This window comes from Hydra viridissima, unplaced genomic scaffold (assembly GCF_058129835.1).
Source record: "Hydra viridissima isolate aposymbiotic clone 2 unplaced genomic scaffold, HvirCarnegie_v1 scaffold_2, whole genome shotgun sequence".
Lineage (NCBI taxonomy): Eukaryota > Metazoa > Cnidaria > Hydrozoa > Anthoathecata > Hydridae > Hydra > Hydra viridissima.
The window spans coordinates 23,231,175-23,251,028 of NW_028324301.1; the positions used below are offsets into that span (position 1 = coordinate 23,231,175).

Below are 19,854 nucleotides of genomic sequence, written 5' to 3' on the forward strand. Positions count from 1 at the left end.
AAATTCTTTTTACGTGATCGATTGCGCGGGCCACTTTAATACGCCAATAGAACGATCACAGCTATTTTTCTACTAAACATGAAGTGGTCCCGATTTTCTGATCTTTATGGCCCAATAACATGCTAGGGAAGTACTGCTGATATTGTCACCTCTATGTCTGACCGTGTTAAGTATGTAATTACGATTCAACTGTTGCTTTGGTAGACGCTACATACGCTTCGCCATTAGAGCCAAAGCCATTTATTATATTTATACTCTCATCAAGTAAAGTGTTTCTTTTGAAGTATTTTTTTAGTTAAAAATCCAAAATGAGATCTTAATTTCTAACTTAAAAAGATTTTTTAGACAGTTGTAGAAGAATCAAAAATTCGATTGCAAATGTAAGCTTCAAAATTAAACTATTCAGTAAAAAGAATCTGATACTTTTTTCATGAACATAGAATAGTAGCAAAAATATTTAGAGGACAAATATTGCATGTCCCAAAAACAAAATATAGAATATTTTGAAAATTTAAATTTTCAAAACCATTTCTAAAAGCAAAATATTACAGTTGTGCTTTGTGTTATAACAAATGATGGATATCATTTATGGACATATTACAACTGTCTTTTACAAGCTTAGGTTACATGATGATGATGATGACGATGATGATGACGATGATGATGACGATGATGATGATGATGATGATGATGATGATGATGACGATGATGATGACGATGATGATGACAATGACAATGATATGATGACGATGACGATGATGACGATGATGACGATGATGATGACGATGATGATGATGATGATGATGATGATGATGATAACGATGATGATGCTTATGATGACGATGATGATGATGATAATGATGATGATGATGATGATGATGATGATGATGATGATGATGATGATGATGATGATGATGATGATGATGATGATGATGATGATGATGATGATGATGATGATGATGACATATCTTAATCTCATAGCAAAACAAATCACCTAACAATGATTGGTTTTGTTATACTGCTGTCTGTGTTTGGTAAAGTTTACAATGCTGCAAGTTGTGGTCAAATAAACTTCAATAGTTATTCAGGTTTTATAAATAGCATGCAAGTTAAAAATGGAAACTGCATATACAAAATAGATGTTTCAATCAGTAGGAGATGGATTCTTCTAACTTGGTCTCACTTTGAATTTCATGCAACAATGCCTGATTGTAATGATGGTGATTATGTGGAAGTTTACACTGGGTATGATTGGACTCTTTTTTTGTGATTTATAACTTAAATAGTAGAATCAATATTTTTCTTACAAATTTCAAACAAATAAAACACTCAAAATTTTTAAACGCTTTATTTTTCATTAGAGTTTTAGCAACTTTTTTGTAAACTTTTTTTTTGTTATTACAAATATAATTGAATTTGAATTTTCTAAAGAAGCAATTTCATTTATTTAATGGTTAAAATCTATTGTGATCCCAAAAATTGTTTGATGTTATGAACTTATGATCAAAAGAAGTTTCCAAAAAAATACTCACAATTTAGTATCTGCCAGAGCCACTTCTTCATGCAATAAATAAGTGATATTTTTTTTGAAGTTGTCACTAAACAATATCAATTGTCTGGAATAACTTCCGGTTCTCTTAATTCCAACGAAACTGGTTTTTGTGTTGATTGAGGCAAATTTTTAAACATTCAACAGAATTTGTCTTTTTATAATATAATTTGTTTAGTTAATTGCAAAGAGGACTTATAGGAAGTTTAGATCATGAAATACTCCAGTTATCAGAGTTTTCTTTTCTTGTAGGTGCTTATGGAGTTCTTCTTCTGTTTCTCGGTTCTGTACTCGCAATATGAAGCATTTGCCTCATGCAATAGTAGCATATGATGGCTGTATGGAGATTCATGTTAGAAATGTTAGAGGTAGTGTTTCAAGTTCGTTCTCTGCAACCTATAAAACATTCTCAGTTTTTGAACCTGTATCCCAAAGTTATTATTCAGGGTGTCAAAGGTATTTACATTGGCTGTTATTTACATTGACTGTTCAATCTTCTCAAGGTCAATATGTCATTACAATATTTAATCAATTTTTAAAATGACTTTGTTTTTTTGTATTGAAAAATATGATAGCGTTTCTGTTTTGTTATTAGTTCTGCATATGTCCGCAGCCAAGTTGGAGTTATATCCAGTTATAAATGGCCTCTTTTTCTTGATCAAAAAGTACATTACAACTGTGAATGGGACACTTATGCTGGTGCTAGAAATAAAGTCATCAAACTAAACTTCATGGATATGGATATTGGGTCACGTTGTTCTTGGTCTATTTTGTGAGAATTTCTTATGTTTTTTTATTATTTGAATTTAAATGTTGTAGCTGTGTTTATTTACCGTTGTTTTTTTTGTACAAACTTAAGCTATGTAATTTTTTTTTCTTCTGTTTTTTTTTAAACAATAATATGCAATACAGTTTATTTATCTTTATATACAATATCACCTCTGTTTTATATTTTCATTTAGAAAAAAACTCTGCTGTGACTGCCACAAAAGAAAAGTTTCATTATTGTCGAAAAGGACCTTTTTCTCAGACAACAAGTTATTACGAGTTAGAGATTGACTTCGAGGGATATGTTTTTTTTGCTAATCGAGGTTTTGTTGTTGGTTATGTCGCATATGATGATGGTAAGTTGCACTTATATTATCAGTCTTGAGTTATTAGTAAGTTATCAATGACTTGAATAATTTTTGATGCTTTTGCTAACTCTGTGTCATTTTTTCGGTACCAGATTTTAATACGCCACCATTGAAGTCTAAGTTTCAAATATTTTTGTTCTCAAAGTCTTGGAAAGAAGTTTAACTTTTTTAGTTAGACCAAGTGCTGTTGCATCTTGGAAGTTTATTGTGGGTGGTGTAATTGCTTCACTGTTTGTAATTGCTTTTGTTGCAATATGTTGTTTTCGCTCTTATAAACGAAGACGGGCTGCTTTTACTGAAGCAAGTGTACAATATACAAGTGTACAATATGGTGCAGTATCAACAGGACCTTTAGATTCTTATCCAAAAGCTCAAGAAGTAGATAAGTATCCTCAGCAACCTGGTTACCCTCAGGAATATCCTGGTTATTCTCAGCAAGCTGCTTATCCAACGCCAGCTGAATTTCCAGTTAAACAAAGAAACCCTCCTGCTGAAGCTGGAATTTACCCTACTGCTCCTTTTTATCTCATACCAGGTATCATTTTGATTGAGAGCTCTTTATGTAGGTATGTTAGTAAAAGTTTTAAACTATTTATGTATTTGACTATTACATATCATCGGAAAGAGCTTTAAATTACTATTATAACGGTAAAAATTTCATAAAAAACGAATACATCTACAAAAAGTTATGCACATTTAAGTAACAAAATATCATAAGAAGAGTTGCTTAAGAAATCTGCGACCAACATAAAAATTTCATGTTCGGGTAACGGTAGTTTTGCAATAGATTTTTATTGTTTATTTGCGCAATATTTTGCTTTCGTTATGTTTTCACTAACGTAACGCTTAAATAAAAAATAATTGTTAGTATTTTAATTAATTTATCATATTGATTAAAATAATAGAATATTTTTGAATTAAAAATTAATAATTAAGTTTTATAAATTAATGTGATAAATCGCGTATACAAGCGAAATAATAACCTCCGTGTAATTATATTATACTCTATGGAATTGTTATGTAAAATTAGGCTCTATTTAATTGTAATATTATACCTTATTACACTTATAATATGTTAATAGGTAATGAATACCGCCAGCTTATAGAGATTTATAGTTTCTTCAATTACACGATTTTTTTTTGTTTAAGCAACTCGTTTATAAGCAACTGAACTCGATGTGAAAAAAAATCAAGCAACTTCAGTTCTGAACAAATGTTAACATAAGCAACTCATAAATTGCACATAAAAATCAAAGCACTCAAAAAGTTCCTTTATTTACTGTCAAATACTATTTTTATGTTGGATATAAAACATAGCTTTATGTAGTTTAAAAAATTGCCGTACAAGTTTTTTTGAGAAACGAAAACATTCGATTTTGCGTTCGAATCAATTTTTTTCTCTGCAATGTAATGACTTCTTTTTGATAAACGATTTCAAAAGAAAGTAATCACAGTAGTGTTTTGTTGTGCATGTTGTTGACAACGCTGTTAAGATCGTGAGTAAGAGAAAGCAGACAAATTTGTTCAACTTTGGTTTTACCAAAAAGATTTGTCATCGTGGTGAGTTGGTAAATGTAGTGCCGAAGGAAAAAGTAGATAATTTGTTTGAATGTATTGTTTGCAAAAAGTCAGTGAAAACATCCTAAGCCCTTTCGATGCACGAGTTTTGGTGTAAAAATAAGTTATCACATACGGATATTGCTCAAACTGACAAAGACCCGAAATCAATGAGCTTGGATCAAATCATTGATGGAAAGAACAAGTACGATAACATTGAAAAAACTGTGAAATCGAATTACCAAAATTTGCTGAAAAGGTTGATGCGCTAAATGACTTAAACGATGGTATGTTAAGTAGGGATGTAGCAAAAAAGTATAACGTTCATAAGAGTATGATTACACGATGGAAATCAAAGGAAAAAGAAATCTACCACAAGTACAACGAAAACAAGAAAAACGCGTTATTCAGGAAATGCCGAAGGGGCGACAAACACAAAGCTTTGCTTAACAAACTCTATGATAAATTCTCCGAAGCAAGAAAAAAGGGGCTAAAAGTTAACTTTGAGTGGTTGTATGTCCGAGCGAATCAAATTCATCTACAACAAAGCCAGAATGCTGACAGATTGCCAAAATCAATAGTTACTCATTTCTTAAGGAAAAATAAGATCCGCATGCTGTGTGTTCAACGTAAGCGCCAAGCTGACGTAAAGAAGCAAACCCCGATTTAGATGAAATGGCATTCAAATTTGAGAGAAAAGTTGATTAAGTCTGGATGTGGCAAACCCACATACGATAAAAAATGTGGGCATTTCCCACCGAAAAAGAGAATCAATGTAGATCAAATTCCACTCCCGTTTGTAGTCGAGAGCAAACGAACATACGAAATTCCAATGAGTAAGGGAAAGGAACGAAGGGACCATAAAGTATGGATAGCTCAACCTGGCAGTGGGCTTGATAAGCGACAAACTACCCTTCAAATATGTCTCAGTCCTAAAGGAATGGTGAAGCCAGCGTTGATTTTCATAGGTAAGGGGAAAAGGATTAGTCAAGATGAAGTTTTAGCCTATGACACTGATGTAGATGTGTACTGGCAACCAAATGCATGGGCAGATACAGCGTTTTCCGTGAAATGGGTGAAGAACACTCTCTCCAATGCTGTCGCTAACCTAGATGAGTATGTTTTGTTCTGCGATAACCTGACAGCCCAAGTAAGTGATGAGTTTTTGAATGAAGTGCGACAACATAAAGGTATTGTCTGGTTTGGTGTTCCCAACGGGACACATTTTTGACAATCTGTTGATTCCGGACCAGGAAAAACATTCAAATCACATATTAAAGCAGAACAAAACACCTGGCTCGAAAATGATGAAAACATCAAACTCTGGCTTGGCAACGATGATCGGAAACTGTCGGCAAAAGATCACCGCATTTTGATAACTCGTTGGGTTGGGGAAGCTTACCGTAAAACATCCAAAGACGCGAACTTTCTTCGTGTGCTTTATAGGAGCTTTGCGAAAACAGGATGTCTTATCACGGCTGATGGTAGCGAGGACGATAAGATAAATCCTGAAGGCATGCCTGCTTATGTTGTTCCACCCCCTGTTGACATTGACAACCCGGTGGAGATCACAGAGACTCCTATTCCAGACGAAGTAAAGGATAACCCTATTGATGTTTTGCCTGACGAATCAGACGGAGAAGACGAGGAACTAGATGGACAAGTAGAAAAATCAAACGGACAAGACGAAGAAAGTGGAGATGAAGAAAATAAAGATCCAGCAGAAGAGAGAAACATTTTTGATCTTTTTTTTTTTATTAGAATTTAAGTGATTTTAGTTGTAAAGAGCACTCTTCTGTTAAAGACTTGATATTAACCGTATTTTGTCTCTTATTCGTAAAAACACTGAAATTTAGGCTAAGAAACTTAAGCAACCATTAAGCAACTTGAGATATAGAAATCGGCTGAAAAATAAGCAACTCGAGTTCTGAACAAAATTCTAAGTTGCTTATACAAAAAAAATCGCGTATGCCTATTTTTCGCGATGCTGTTTTCGGATAGTAATTTTATAAAAGGTTTTCTTTCAAGAAAAATCAATTAAAATTTGTTGGAGTGGAAGTAGTAATCGAAATAAATAGATTACTACTCCCACCCCAACAAATTGAACACTTCAATGAATGTAAATAGTTTTAAAAAAAAATTAATTAAAAAACTAAAATTTTAACTAATTTTCCAATTTGCTTAACCCATTGACACATAAAGCCGGCGAATCGCCGGTCTTAAAATGGTCTTAATCGCCGGTTTAGTGTTTTATGGTATTAAAACACTAAACCGGCGATTCGCCGGTCCGTCTTTATGTGGTCATTTTATGCATAAAAAATCATTGTCAACAATTTTATTCATGTAAATATTACTCATAATTTAGTGTTTAGGTTTCTTTGAAATAAAAACTTGTAAAAATTAAATAGTGTTTTAATTAACAAAATATATAAAAACAATTGTGGTGGAATGGATTAATAATGTTTTTAACAGAATTGTCGCTATGAAAATAGCTTTTCTTGTGATGATTGTGACTGCCTAATCCTAAGACGCATCTTTTCTATTTACCATACGGCATTTACATCATAGATAGACAATGTAGATTCTTCGAACAGGTTTTAATCTCGTCTTCTGGAGGCATCAATATCCACAGAAGCAAAATTCTAACTTTCAGCATGCTCTGATAAAACCTTGCAATAAAAAATAAAACATATCTGGTATACCCTAGGGTAAAAATAAATCAAAATAATTTAACTCCTGATACATAACACATTTTACCATTAAAATATCATTAGAATTCGATCCCTAAATGTTTGCTTTAACAAATCCTCACAATAAAACCTGAAATAAAATAGATGTGATATGTAAAAATCATAATGAAAAAGTATAAATCTGTTCATAGACTAGTCTTTAGGGGATGGCAGGTGCCATATGTTCAGGTTATACTTATTTATTAAAGTTACAAAACACCAGCATCTTGTCTAGTTAATGCATTGGCATCCAAGCAAATATTGGATGTCAATATCCCACTACCTCTGATATATACAAATAGTAAATGAGAGAAATATAAATCATTTCATAACTTAACAAAAAAAAAAATTTTAAAAGTGGGGGGTAGCACAATATATGCAATAATTACAACTGCAAAAATATTTCTAACAATTTGACTTAGCTATTATCTGTAAATGATATCTATTAGTCCAAGTATATAAACCATCTTACTATATACAATAACATATACCTTACTATTATCAATTCACTCACAAGTTGCTTATGATATCACCATATCACCACTTATGATGCATGCAGAGAGTTGATATTAGGTCATATCGTACTCAACACTATCATCATCCTCATTCTCATTTGATTTCCAATAAAAATCTTTATATATGGCACTGTTCTTTTTTTTAATGCTAAGAAGTTTGCCATAGTATATATCTTGGCTGTTAGTGTCAGCATTATGCCACATGTGGCATATATTTTTTCCAACAGCAGTACGATTGTGAATATTTTCAATATCTGCAGCCACATTACTTTCCAAATCAGGAAACAGTTACTTTATCTGCTGAGGCATGCAAGTTTTTAATAGTTTTTCCACTTTACTTCTTTCTTTGTCCTCCTTAATTTGAATCATTTTAGCCATGCGTTTGGTCAACTCCACCTTTATTTCTTCATGGCATTGTATTTTTGCCAACCGCTTTTTTTAGGCTGAGGAGATGGACCAAGCTTGCAATTTATTTCATACATCAGTTGGTTTTTTAGAGAGGAAATCAGTTGTCCTATTTTTGCATGTGCAAATTTTTGATGACAAGAAACAAAGCATGGAATTACAAGCTTTCTGCTCTGCAGGGCTAAACATACCTAGAAATTCTTCAGAGTAAATAATATGAGGTTGTGCTGATAGTGTCTGGAACTTCAATCCTTGGGTAAAAGACAATAATTGAATTAAAAACTGGATCATTAAGATCACTAGCAAAAAAAGTTTGTTTTTCTGTAAATAATGGAAAGCACTATTGTGCAGTAGGGGTATGACTAAAAAAAAAAATTAAGAATTTTTTATTTCCCATGTAACCATGAGTGGAGAAATTATATTTATAAACATAAAATATATTTTTTTTATGTAAATTGTCAAAAAAGATCACCCCTCAAGCTGAAAATAATTTTTCCTATCTTTTTAGTGAGTTATAAATTAGAAATATAATAGAGAACCCAATCTTACTCAATATACGTGTAGTTTTTTCTCGCAATCAACAAGTCACTAAATAGCAATAATTTTCTCTTCTAACTAACTCTGCCTTTTTACAAATTTTCTCCTTTATATATACCCCATGCTTTTCCCAAAATATCCTTCCACAAACCGTCATAAATCACCACAAACACATATTTACAATTCTTATTGGTAAATCTATTAAAGCTATTAAATCCCTAACGTCATCAAATGTTCTAGAACTTTCCGAAATTACACTCCTCCTTAATCCTTACGGATCATCCAAATAGTAATCAAGGTATTTCGAAGGCATGCGCCGTTCCCGACCACTCCGTCGCAAAAGCATGTCGATTTCTTGGGGTCTATCTTCAGCGTCGATATTTTCCTCGTTCGTCTCTAATACATCTTTAATTGGATCTCCTTGGTTTTCAGCGTCCACTTGATCAGTTTCAACATTCATCTCTACTTCCTCATCAGGGATAATGTAGGGCTGAGTATCAGTTCGAGGTCTAACATGTTTCACATGACGCGGAATGCCGTTCACTTCTACGGTTTGGTTTAACGCATTCCGAGTTACCGTAGCTGGTTGCCACTTTGTATGGCACCTCGCATTTGGTGGTTTCAGCCAGACTTTATCGCCAATTCGAAATCTCTCGTTCAGGACATTTCGTGCAGGAAGATTCTCTTTTTTCAATCCTTTCACACCAATGGGGTAGCTGTATATTTTGCCCATCGGGCTTGCACCATTTTTGTCGGCTGAGACATTGTACCAATATAGTGCTTCCGGTATCGACATTTTTGATCGTTCTGCTATTCTCTTGATCGTACGGTGGTTTCTTTCCACAATTCCATTTCCTTCAGGATAATAAGCGGCTCTATATCTAATTTGCACTCCCCAACTATCAAGGAAACTCCTTATCTCTTTAGTCTTAAATGTTGGCTCATTGTCAGTTAATATCTCAGACGGTGCTCCACGTTCACAAAAAACAAGACGGAGTATTCGGACTATGGCAACACTTCCGTATGAGCTCGATAATTGTCGCCACAACGCGTATTTTGAAGGTCCACAATCAATTAGACTCAAAAACTTGTCAGTGCCATAATGCGTGATATCCATGGCCAATCTCTCCCAGTTTCCTTTAACATCCAATTTTCCTTTTTCCCACCGTATTGGCGCTGGATCTATTGACTGACATGGTTCGCAATTTTTTATCACACTTCGAACATCGTTTTCAGTAGCAGTCGGAATTGTTTTACGAACAAAGTTTAACGTTCGATTCACTCCAAAATGTCCAGTTCTTTTGTGTATATTGGAAATAGCTTCAGCCTTCGTAGCTGCGACTCCCATGCAACTATTCCGACACTCTGGCACAGTCAGTTTGTTGAGCCATCTGCTGCGAACTCTAGTTAATGCGTCGGCCAAATTATCTTTAGAAGGAATGAGTTTCACCTCGACGCTAACATCGTATTCTTCAATTAGTTGTTGCAACACGCTCAGTCTTCTTCGAATCAGCATTTCCCCCGTCGCTTTTGATCTCAACCTTGATTTTCCCGTAAGGGCGTCAGAAACCCAGTGGTACACAGTCACGGAATCGGTAAAAATAGTCACTTTCTTCAGCTTCCACATCAGAGCCATATTCATTCCCCGTATCACAGCGTCTAGTTCTGCCATGTTTATATGAACATCAGACGTTTCTTTTCGCAGCCATGTTGCATCCTCCACAGTAGTCTCCCAAACTTGAATAAGAGCACCAATCGCTAAAGAACTGGCATCAACCCACACTTTTCCCTCATCACCACGCACAGCCCAATCACCACAAGCAGGCTCGCAGCGTTCCACCTCAGCAAATACTTCCTGAAGCACCCACTTAACGTTCTCATCACAAACATCATCGTCCCAACCCGTCGTCAGACTGACAGCTTTCCTCTTCAAGAGACTACAAATCACTCGCAACCAACCACACACGGGTAAATGTCCTACCAACTGTCCACAGATTGAAAACACAACTCTCCTGGTTAACTTTTGCGAGATAGCATCAACTCGATTCCCTCTGGACCACATCAGTTTGTTACCAACCTTGCGCACACACAATCCTAACACACGAACTCCATTATCATCAATCTGCTCACCATCTTTACTCTCTAAACCATATTTCAAAAAATGCCTCTTGACATAATCAAGACTCACCACACTTTCGTCTACGAAAATGTCGTCTACATAAGCGGACGTTCCCCTCTTCACTAATTCGTCTTGATCAATGACGGCACTCACAACGGATTTCATGATCATTGGCGCAACATTCAATCCGAAACCAAGTCGTGTCAAGCAATACCTTTTATTTCGAAACACCACTGTTTGGAACGGCCAAAGAGATTTATCAGTTTTTAGTTGAAGATAAGCCTTGCGTAAATCGATGATTGCTGGTTTGTTACCCATCCTTCTCCATTCTCTAAGCTTTTCGACACACACATCTGCATCTCTCGTGTATGCCTCAATTAAATCGTTAGCTTCTCTCCAGTCTAGAACAGGTCGGATTTTGTTGTCTTTGTTTCTCTGAATGACAGCCATTAACGGAATCTGCCCTTTGGGCGGCCCCAATTCATTTTCGTTGTACTCTAACAGCCATTTCCGATCAATCCACTTATGTAGTTCGTTTTCATAGTCTGCTCTAGCGTATTGTGGAATTCCGTACTGTGCCACTTTATTATACAATTGGTTGGGGCCTTCTCCATATCTCCATTTCCATTTGACTCTCCATTCAGCACCATTAAAAACTGCTTTATGATCTTTCTTTTTTATTTCGATTTTCTTGACTTTGTTCTTGTTCAAAGCCGTTGCTCCACAGTAACTTAATCCGAACTTCGCTTTTCCCAAAGGAGAGATGGATACTCCTCCTAGTAACTTAATGGAACTCATTCCAAGCATCATATCGACTCCAAACGGTTGGAAATCCACTAAAATAACCTGATCACGTGCTTTAATGCCATCAACCTCAAGAATCACGACCGCTGACCCAGTGCACTGATGAACCTTTCCTTCAAACGTTACTACCTTTTGAGAGTTTGAGTACCTACATTGACTTCTGGGCAGGAATTTTTTATTCAAAATTGTCTTCGAACACCCTGTGTCTACTAACGCTGTCGCAACCATACCGTTAACTTTCAAACGAATAACAGATAATGCGCTCATTCCACCGATGTTCAGGAGCGAGGTAGCGCAGATACCTCGCTCCTGCAATCGTTTCCCTGCAGCTTCCAGCATTTCGATGCAATGTGTCCTTCCTCACCACATTTAAAACATCTAACAGTCTTCGGAGACAAGCTCTTCGCAAGCGAACAGTTCTTTGCAATGTGATTCAAACCTTTACAGTTGTAACACACTAACGCAGTTTTTGTAGCATGGCGTCTAGACACAGCGCCAACAGCATCACTGTCAATCACATTTGCACAGTTCATAGCAGCTCTCACTCTGGGTAACATTTTATCAATCGGGTCCATTACGGCTCGAAATCTTGATGATAAGACTTCTGGCAAACCCACAACAAACGCCAAACGCACAGACTCCTCTGGTAATTTAGCTAGATAGGCTAATCGTCTTAAATCAGCTAAAAACACGTCAACTTTTTCTTCGTCACATAATTTTCGTTTTGTGAATAGTTCATATGCAGTGTAGGCATCTATAGAAAACGCCGCTAATAACACACGCTCGACTTCCACTACATCTTTTTTGACTTCCGCGGTTAAAGCATCGTACACTGCATAAGCAGCTTCTCTGAGAAGAATCGGAAAAAGTAGTTCAAGCTTTAAGTTCTGAATTTCAGCAATCACTTTTGTTCGTTGAATCCAAACAGCAGCATCCGAAGTGCCATCATACGTTTCAAACATATCAAACAATCTCATACTTGGTTCCATGGCCCGGTTAGCTTGTAGTTTTTTCTCGCAATCAACAAGTCACTAAATAGCAATAATTTTCTCTTCTAACTAACTCTGCCTTTTTACAAATTTTCTCCTTTATATTTACCCCATGCTTTTCCCAAAATATCCTTCCACAAACCGTCATAAATCACCACAAACACATATTTACAATTCTTATTGGTAAATCTATTAAAGCTATTAAATCCCTAACGTCATCAAATGTTCTAGAACTTTCCGAAATTACAATACGACTGTGATCACAAACATCATAAATTCTACAGATTTCTTTACGAGATAACTGAAACTTTTAATAACTGCAATTTTCGATTTGAACCCTGTTGGACCGCGCGGAAGTGCTTCAGCATTTTATAATTGGTTTTTTGTATATAACCGGAATTGTCTTCTTTAACTTTGTCAAACTGTTATCTTGTGTTTTGAACATTATGTCCAAAAATAGAGTTGCTTCAAACAAGAATAAGAAAGTTTGGGAATCAAATTTAGTAAGGTTTGAAAAAGCTAAAACTTCCAGAAAATGTACTACTGTTGTTAAAAGTATTAGTGAAATGAATAAGATGCCAACAGAACAGCGTATCATTGATCGATTTAAAAGTTTTTCATCAAATGTGAAAAGTAGAAAGGAGAGAATTGCAATTGTGGCTGAAGAAACTAAATTGCTATGGAGAAAGCTAAATATTCCTATTCAACAAGGGAAATCGGCAGCAGAAAGAAAAATAGAAAATGTATTGAAAAAACTTGACAAAGATAGTCGAAAACCCGGAACTCAAAATTTTACACGATTGTTTGACATAACCGATGAGAAAGGTGAATGGTTGTGTCAGGAAGATAAAGAATTTCATTGTCTTCAAAAGTCAACAAATGGAAGAGCTGGATATTGTACCACAATTAAAGATGCTGGAGGTATTCATCCAAGAAAATTAGTGTTGATAAAGAAACAAATGTCCATCAGTCAAGGACAAGATTTTGTTGAATCAGCTAGTGAAGGAGAACCTTCAGAAAGTGAAGAGCAGTGTTCCAGCAGTGATATTGAAGCTGAAGGTCCTTCATCATCATCTAAAAAACAAAAAACAAATTCAGCAGTAAATTTAGTGATTTCTGCTAAGATTAGTACCAAAAAAGCACATAAAGTCTGTAAAACTCTTTCAGAAAGTGGTATTTCTATTCATACTCCAACGCAAAGTGGTATCTACAAAGGTGTTATGAAAGAAGGAGAAAAGTTGAAAGCAAATTATATGGAAAACCTAAAAAATGAAAAGTGGTCTTTGCACTTTGATGGAAAACAAATAAACAAAATGGAACATCAAGTAGTTGTTTTGAAAAATGAAAATAGAGAGGTTAGGCTTGCTGTTCTGGAAATGATGAATGGAAAAAGTGAAACAATATATAATGGGATAAAGCATGTGCTAGATGAGTATGAGCTGTGGCCAGCCATAAAAATGATTGTATCTGACACAACATCTACAAATACAGGATTAAGAAATGGTGTAGTTACATGGTTACAGAAACATTTTAAAACCATTGGACTAGAAAAGCCTGTTTTTATTGGATGCCAACACCATATTCTAGATACTCTTTTGAAACATGTCATGAATGATCTTTTTGAAGGATCGACAATGTCACCATATCTCCATTACCCTTTTGTGACAAGGTTGCAGCAAGATTACGAGAACTTGAAGCTATTGTTTAGTAATATTGGAAATCCTTTGACAAAAGTGAAGCGAACTCGCTGGAGAGATGACATGGATTTCCTGAATCACTTAATAGCATGTTATAGAAAGTTTAAAAGCACAGGTAACTTTCCAAAAGTTATTTTCAAATCACTTCCTGCTATAAGCAATGCAAGGTGGAATTCGAGAGCCATTTTTATTCTACTTGCTTACATTTTAGTACCAGAATACCAAGAATCAGAATCAGCTTAAGCAGCATGTGACTTCATCTGTGGTTCATGGGGTGATATATGGTCTGGGGGTCACTACTTCAATCCTGCAGACTTTGTTAATCTATTAGAAGCATGCAATGAGCATCCTAAAGCATTGAAATCATTGAAAAGGTTTTGGTCCACTGAGCCAACACCAATACCAACACAACGTTCAAATATATGTGCAGAACGTGCTGTGAAAGTGATGCAAGACTTAATGCCATTATGCCATAGCATAGAAAAACTAAATATTAAATACTTATTGTCAAATACACAGTAGACAAATTTTAATTATAGATGTTTATTGGTTTCTATAAAGTAGTGGAAGATGTGTTGCAAAACTACATTTTTAAAAAAAAATTTACAAATATTTTTTAATTGGGGGGTGAACTTTTTTGACATATAGTAAAAATGCTTGTTATTTTTCTGATTTTTGCACAAAATATCCACTAAATTTAGTATGGGGATATAGGGTTGCAAAATTGTCATATCCCTATTGTGCAGCTTTCAATAAGTATATTGCAAACATCTTTGATAACCTGAATGCCAGAAAAGTAGTCAAGTTCAAGAACTGATGCAACATAGAACTATTTTATCCAGGGACCAGTTAGTAGCTCTCCAATTAAAGCTAGGGCGCACATCTTACAGATACCTTAAATTAAATATAATATGTTTTAAAGTATATGATAAGGTCATTATTACACTATAAAATCTAATCTGTTTCAGATGTGAAGTGTTGAAATAAACAATTTCTCAGTCCTCCACACAACAATACTCCAGAAAACAGAAAACTCTGAAGTTTGTGGAAGTGATGGATCAAAACTCCACATGAATAAAAAAGGAGGTGCAGTCTCTTTCCCCTATTGCGTGGTATTAATCCTCTGGGCAGGCCATGGTTTTCAAAAAAGTTAACAAAGCCTTTTGGATCACGTTTTAAAAGAAAAAAAATTATCGGGGAGTGTGCCATGCAAACAACTTGTTTGTAAATTTGAATCAACTATGCTAGTCAACAAATTTTTTATGTTAAGAATATTATTTAAAATCATAATTTTATCAGCAAAATAATATTAGAGTAAAATTATGATAAATAGTTTTTATTTATTTCCCTTAACTGTCCTTGTAATGGAGTTTATTGAGCTGAAAAACAATGTTTGCTGCAAAACAGTCTCTAACAAAAAGCTTTCTTTTGAAATTTCCAAGGATTTAAGTGATGACTTGCAAGCAGTGCTGATTGTGTCTTAGGGATGAAGGTGACAGTTCAGTTCAATTAATGATTTCTACCAAAAAATGTTTAACTTTGTTATCATTGCATGGTTCACTGCCACTCTGTCACTCATTGTGTTAGCTATGTTGCCAATGATATTGCTTCGTACATCAGTATATGGTTTCTGGTAAAAGTCATTAGCATGCAAAAAGATCTTAGCAAGATTATCCACAGACTTTGTAATATGACTCATACAGTCATAAACTGTATCTCCAGCAAGATACATATACTCATAAGCTGTATCTCCTACAAACATACATAAAGAATTAGTTGTTAAGTGCACAATATTTACATGAACCCCCTCCTGGGTTGTAGCATCAAAACCAAGCGTCAAATTTTTTGTTGAAATTCCTATCTCAGCAGTCTAGAGTTCTGAAATAACACCTAGCTCACGCATCATCTGCTCCTTAGTTTTGCAATGTGAAATGTCACTAAAACTATATCCAGTGTGTTTTTCAACTTTATGAAGAAGTTGTGGCACACAGTGTGTAGGAACTTGACATACTAACATGTCCCGTCCCCTCCCCTCCTCTCCCTTTTTTTTTTTTTTTTTTTTTTTTTTATAGAATTTTATGCTGATTCAGAAAACTATTAAAACATAGACCTAAAAATTAACGGAAAGTGCTCTAATTCGAAATCAAAGTTTTAAAAAATCCCATTAAAAACCCTAATGTTCGCCATTTTTAAAAATCTTTTTCAAAAGCATTGATTTTTAACGAAAATTAATTACCCTCACATTGCGCAATAAACAGAGCTGGTTTCCATCAGAATTAACATTATTACTTTAAAGTGTTTTAACGAAAGTGTTATAACAAAATGAAATTAATTGAAGATTTCAAATATAGGTTGAATGTAGAACGTAAGAACGTAGACAAATTGATGAATTATTATTATCGTATTGTACGCTGGTTTTTTTTATTGAGAAAACGGTTTGAAGGTTATGTTTTAGAAATTTCAAATGTGATAAAACAATTATAAACTAAATTCCAAAAATTTTCCTTTTAGAAAACAAAACTGTTGAATTCTTTTTTAAAATTTATTACAAAGGTACATTACTTACATTATAATTTATTCTCTAATAAACCAAAAAACGGCTATTTTCATAGTCACAAAAAATTGCGCAATAGGGTAGGTCATACTAAAAAATTTTAAAAAATGGCATTTGGGGAGTGATTTTATTATGGATTGGGGTAAGTTAAGCAATAGTCAACTAAAAAAAAATTAAAAAAAATTTTTTTTGTGTGAAAAAATCAACTTGAAAAATTTAAAAATTGATAAAAACCAAATCCTTTACGACAAAAAGCTAACAAAGATTTACTGTGTTTTAACTTTTTAAATATCTAACTGAGCCAAATGGATCGATGAAAATTCTCCATGTAAGGAGGTTAAAAGTTGTTCTGCAGGACTTCACATTTTATGCATTTTTTCTAAAGATATTAAGGTGCCTTTACTTGATTTATTATAGCTCAGATCTCAAAGAGATAAGATTGGTGAAAGGTCAGGCTACAAAATGAATCAAATAGACAAGGTAGAAACAGAAAGACAAGTTAAAGATCCTACTCTAATTTAGATTAAAGATTCAATTACTAAAGCGTATTGTCGAAGAATAGAAAAGAAAGATAACACATCTTCAAAGGGTCTAAACAAACAAGTTAAAAAACCTACAATCGGGCTTTATAACTGGATGATTCCTAAAGGAATTGATTAAAATATGATCAATTCCTCTAGGAACCATTCAGTTATAAAGCCCAATTGATGGGCTTGCAAACTCCAAGAATGGATTTAAAAGGCTTATAGGCAAACTCTAATCAAAAGTAAATCAATTAAAACGACTAATAAAGTTTAAACCGAGAAGACAGATTGAACCTCTGATTAAGATTCCGGATGACATTTTAAAGTATATGTCAACCAACGCTTTACTAAGCTACAAATTAATTTCTTGTCTTGAATCAGGTATCTAGAATCCTTTAATTATCAACAAAAAATGTGGAACTTTTTTCCATAGCAGGTGGCTTACAACTGGTCAGGCAATCCTTTGGCTTAGGTTTTTTATAATATCACTTTCCAAGGCATGTTCACAATAGTAAACATGGCTTGGAAAGGGATATTTTAAAAAACCTTTCTCAGTTTGTGGTTCAAGTATACTTTTATGTGTGGTTTAGAATCAAGGTGAAACACTCTATTGTTGATGGGCCCCATCATTTAATCAAACTTCATTATTTTTTAGAGATCAAACAGTCGAAGTTAAGGATGCCGTTACAAAGTCAATTCAAATGGGGGATTTCATGCTCATTCTTAGTCTCTTCTTATTTCTCTTCTTGCAAGCTCATCGAATGAAAATAGAACTTTTGTAGTTAACATGATTCTGAATATTAAAGGAGATTCAGAGCAAGGTGATGCAAGTGTAAGAAACCGAAAAAAACCTACACTCAACTTTGGTGCTGTGATTCTCCTTGAACTCATTGACTAGAGTAATGAACAACTCTTGGAGCCGAATTTCACATGCCAAATCACAAAAAAAGATTTATAAAAAGTAATAGATTTTCCTATGGAAGTTCCTTATAATTTAAAATGATGCAACCATAAATTGAAATAAGCATGAACATTCTTAAGGTTGAAGTTGCAAAATAACGGAAGACGTCATGTAAAACATAAAAAAAAGTATGTTGTTGCCAATGGACAAATATAATTCAAAGCACTAAATTAAACCTAATTTACTTGGTTTTTTAGTACTGTAAAAAGTATTTTTTCAAATACTCAGTAACGCATGTATGTATTTAAAAAAATTATGTTTGGTAGAATATTTTAACAACCACGTGTTATAAAAATGTAACATAATTTTATACATTGTTTTTTTTAACGGTATTTTTAACGGTATTTACTTAAATTTTGCAATTTTCATGCTTTATTTCACTGTTGCTTAGAAATATCTACAACATAATAAAATTACTCCCCAAATTGATATTTTTGAAAATTTAAAAGTATGACATACCCTATTGCGCAAGATAAACATACTTTAACGACTTTTTTTAAACGTAAACACTATGCTATTAATGTGTTGCTTTTGTAAGCTAAACAATCATTAACTTGTTAATCTCAAAATGGGGAATAAAAAAAAAAAAGGAGCGGGGGTGGGGTGGGAAATGCAGTAGCGCCCAACATGTCATAGATTACTGCCCTAATATTAGATGAGAAGACTTTGTTATACCTGGTGTTTTGTACTTTTTACTGCAGTGTTCTATTTTCTCCTGTAGCATAAGCATACCATTCTGAGCGGCATAAATCCCCGCATTCTTTTCAGCAATTTGTTGGCGTAAGATGATTTCTTCATTAGACAGCTTTGTTTGGGAAAATTCCTAGCTGTTTTTTTTTTTAAAAAAATTTGCAATTTGAAGCTTATTCAACTATAAGTTTAAACGTTGAAGTTTTAATTTATTCCTCAAACTTCAAATTGTCTTGTATTTGCGAGCGATAGCCTCATTGACATGTTTGAATCTTGTCTTTATCTATGTTTTCGCGTTTTGGTAGCAATTTCACTTGCCAAAATACGTAACCGTTATTTTAGGGCATTTGTTCCAGGAGACAACTGGTCAGCTTTTAATCTGGATAATGATGGTCTAAATTAAATAAAGATAAAACACTTAAATGTTTAGGAGATGAATTAACTGGCACAGATGAAATACGGTTACTTGAATTTGGGGTTGACTGTAAAAACGTGCTACTGGCGATATTGTTATTTGATACAAGAAAAGCTCATTACAAAAGTCAACAAAATGTTTAGAATCTCTTAAAAAATTACAAGTCCAGTTTTTTGATTCTTTAGTAAGAAGTTTAACATGACTTCTACAAATTTTGAAGCCATAAAGTCATATTGACTTGTTCGAAAGTTGTTTTTTGTGATTCATCATCGCTAATAAATATAAACAGTATATGTCTATTTGTGAAGGCAATATGAAGTTTGATGCTAGATATTTTTTTGCTGCACCACGAAACACACACATATTCTTTTTGGACCCCATGATACTTTAAAATGTTAAATACAATTATTTTTTAAATGGATAAAATCTTTTTAAGAGAATATTGTTTACTTAAAATTCTTTTTTTTTAAAAAAAAAAAAAACAGAGGTCACTCATTTCTGTTTGAGACAAAATACATGAATTGCTTGATAAAATGACAAAGGTGCACATATTTATTATTTGATCATAGTTATAAGTATTTCTTTCATAACATAAATATTATTTGCATGCTAAAATTTTTTTTAAAAAAAAGACCATATGGTGCATCATATAATGTACACCATCTGATACCTC

General features: G+C 33.9%; 4 protein-coding genes and 3 pseudogenes across 7 annotated transcripts in view; 2 read left to right on the forward strand and 5 right to left on the reverse strand.

Moving 5' to 3' along the window:
• LOC149892513 (uncharacterized) overlaps positions 1-19,854 on the reverse strand; it is a 46,062-nt gene that overhangs the window by 16,968 nt on the left and 9,240 nt on the right. The gene's annotated exons all lie outside the window — the stretch shown is intronic.
• Positions 508-3,039, forward strand: LOC149892515 (uncharacterized). 2 transcript variants are annotated; one of them, XM_090077257.1, is made up of 5 exons: positions 515-1,245; positions 1,802-2,005; positions 2,145-2,321; positions 2,512-2,673; positions 2,778-3,039. In XM_090077257.1, the coding sequence occupies exons 1-4, from the start codon at positions 1,001-1,003 to the stop codon at positions 2,606-2,608; spliced, it is 723 nt and encodes a 240-aa protein (XP_089933383.1). In that variant the 5' UTR covers positions 515-1,000; the 3' UTR covers positions 2,609-2,673; positions 2,778-3,039. The 2 variants fall into 2 exon arrangements, with proteins under 2 accessions (XP_089933384.1, XP_089933383.1); XM_090077258.1 differs by lacking the exons at positions 2,512-2,673; positions 2,778-3,039 and having other exon boundaries at positions 508-1,245; positions 1,802-2,052.
• Positions 3,087-19,854, forward strand: part of LOC149892516 (uncharacterized) — a 30,693-nt gene continuing 13,925 nt past the window's right edge. Inside the window, exon 1 of the mRNA XM_090077259.1 lies at positions 3,087-3,220. The gene's annotated coding sequence lies outside the window, so the exon portion shown is untranslated. The remainder of the gene's footprint in view (positions 3,221-19,854) is intronic.
• Positions 7,337-8,585, reverse strand: LOC149892517 (uncharacterized; annotated as a pseudogene).
• LOC149892518 (uncharacterized) lies at positions 8,700-12,328 on the reverse strand. The gene is made up of 2 exons (XM_090080639.1): positions 11,814-12,328; positions 8,700-11,706 (listed from the first exon to the last, which is right to left on the reverse strand). Exons 1-2 carry the CDS (start codon positions 12,326-12,328, stop codon positions 8,700-8,702), a joined length of 3,522 nt encoding a protein of 1,173 aa, XP_089936765.1.
• Positions 15,319-16,135, reverse strand: LOC149892519 (uncharacterized; annotated as a pseudogene).
• Positions 18,640-19,562, reverse strand: LOC149892520 (uncharacterized; annotated as a pseudogene).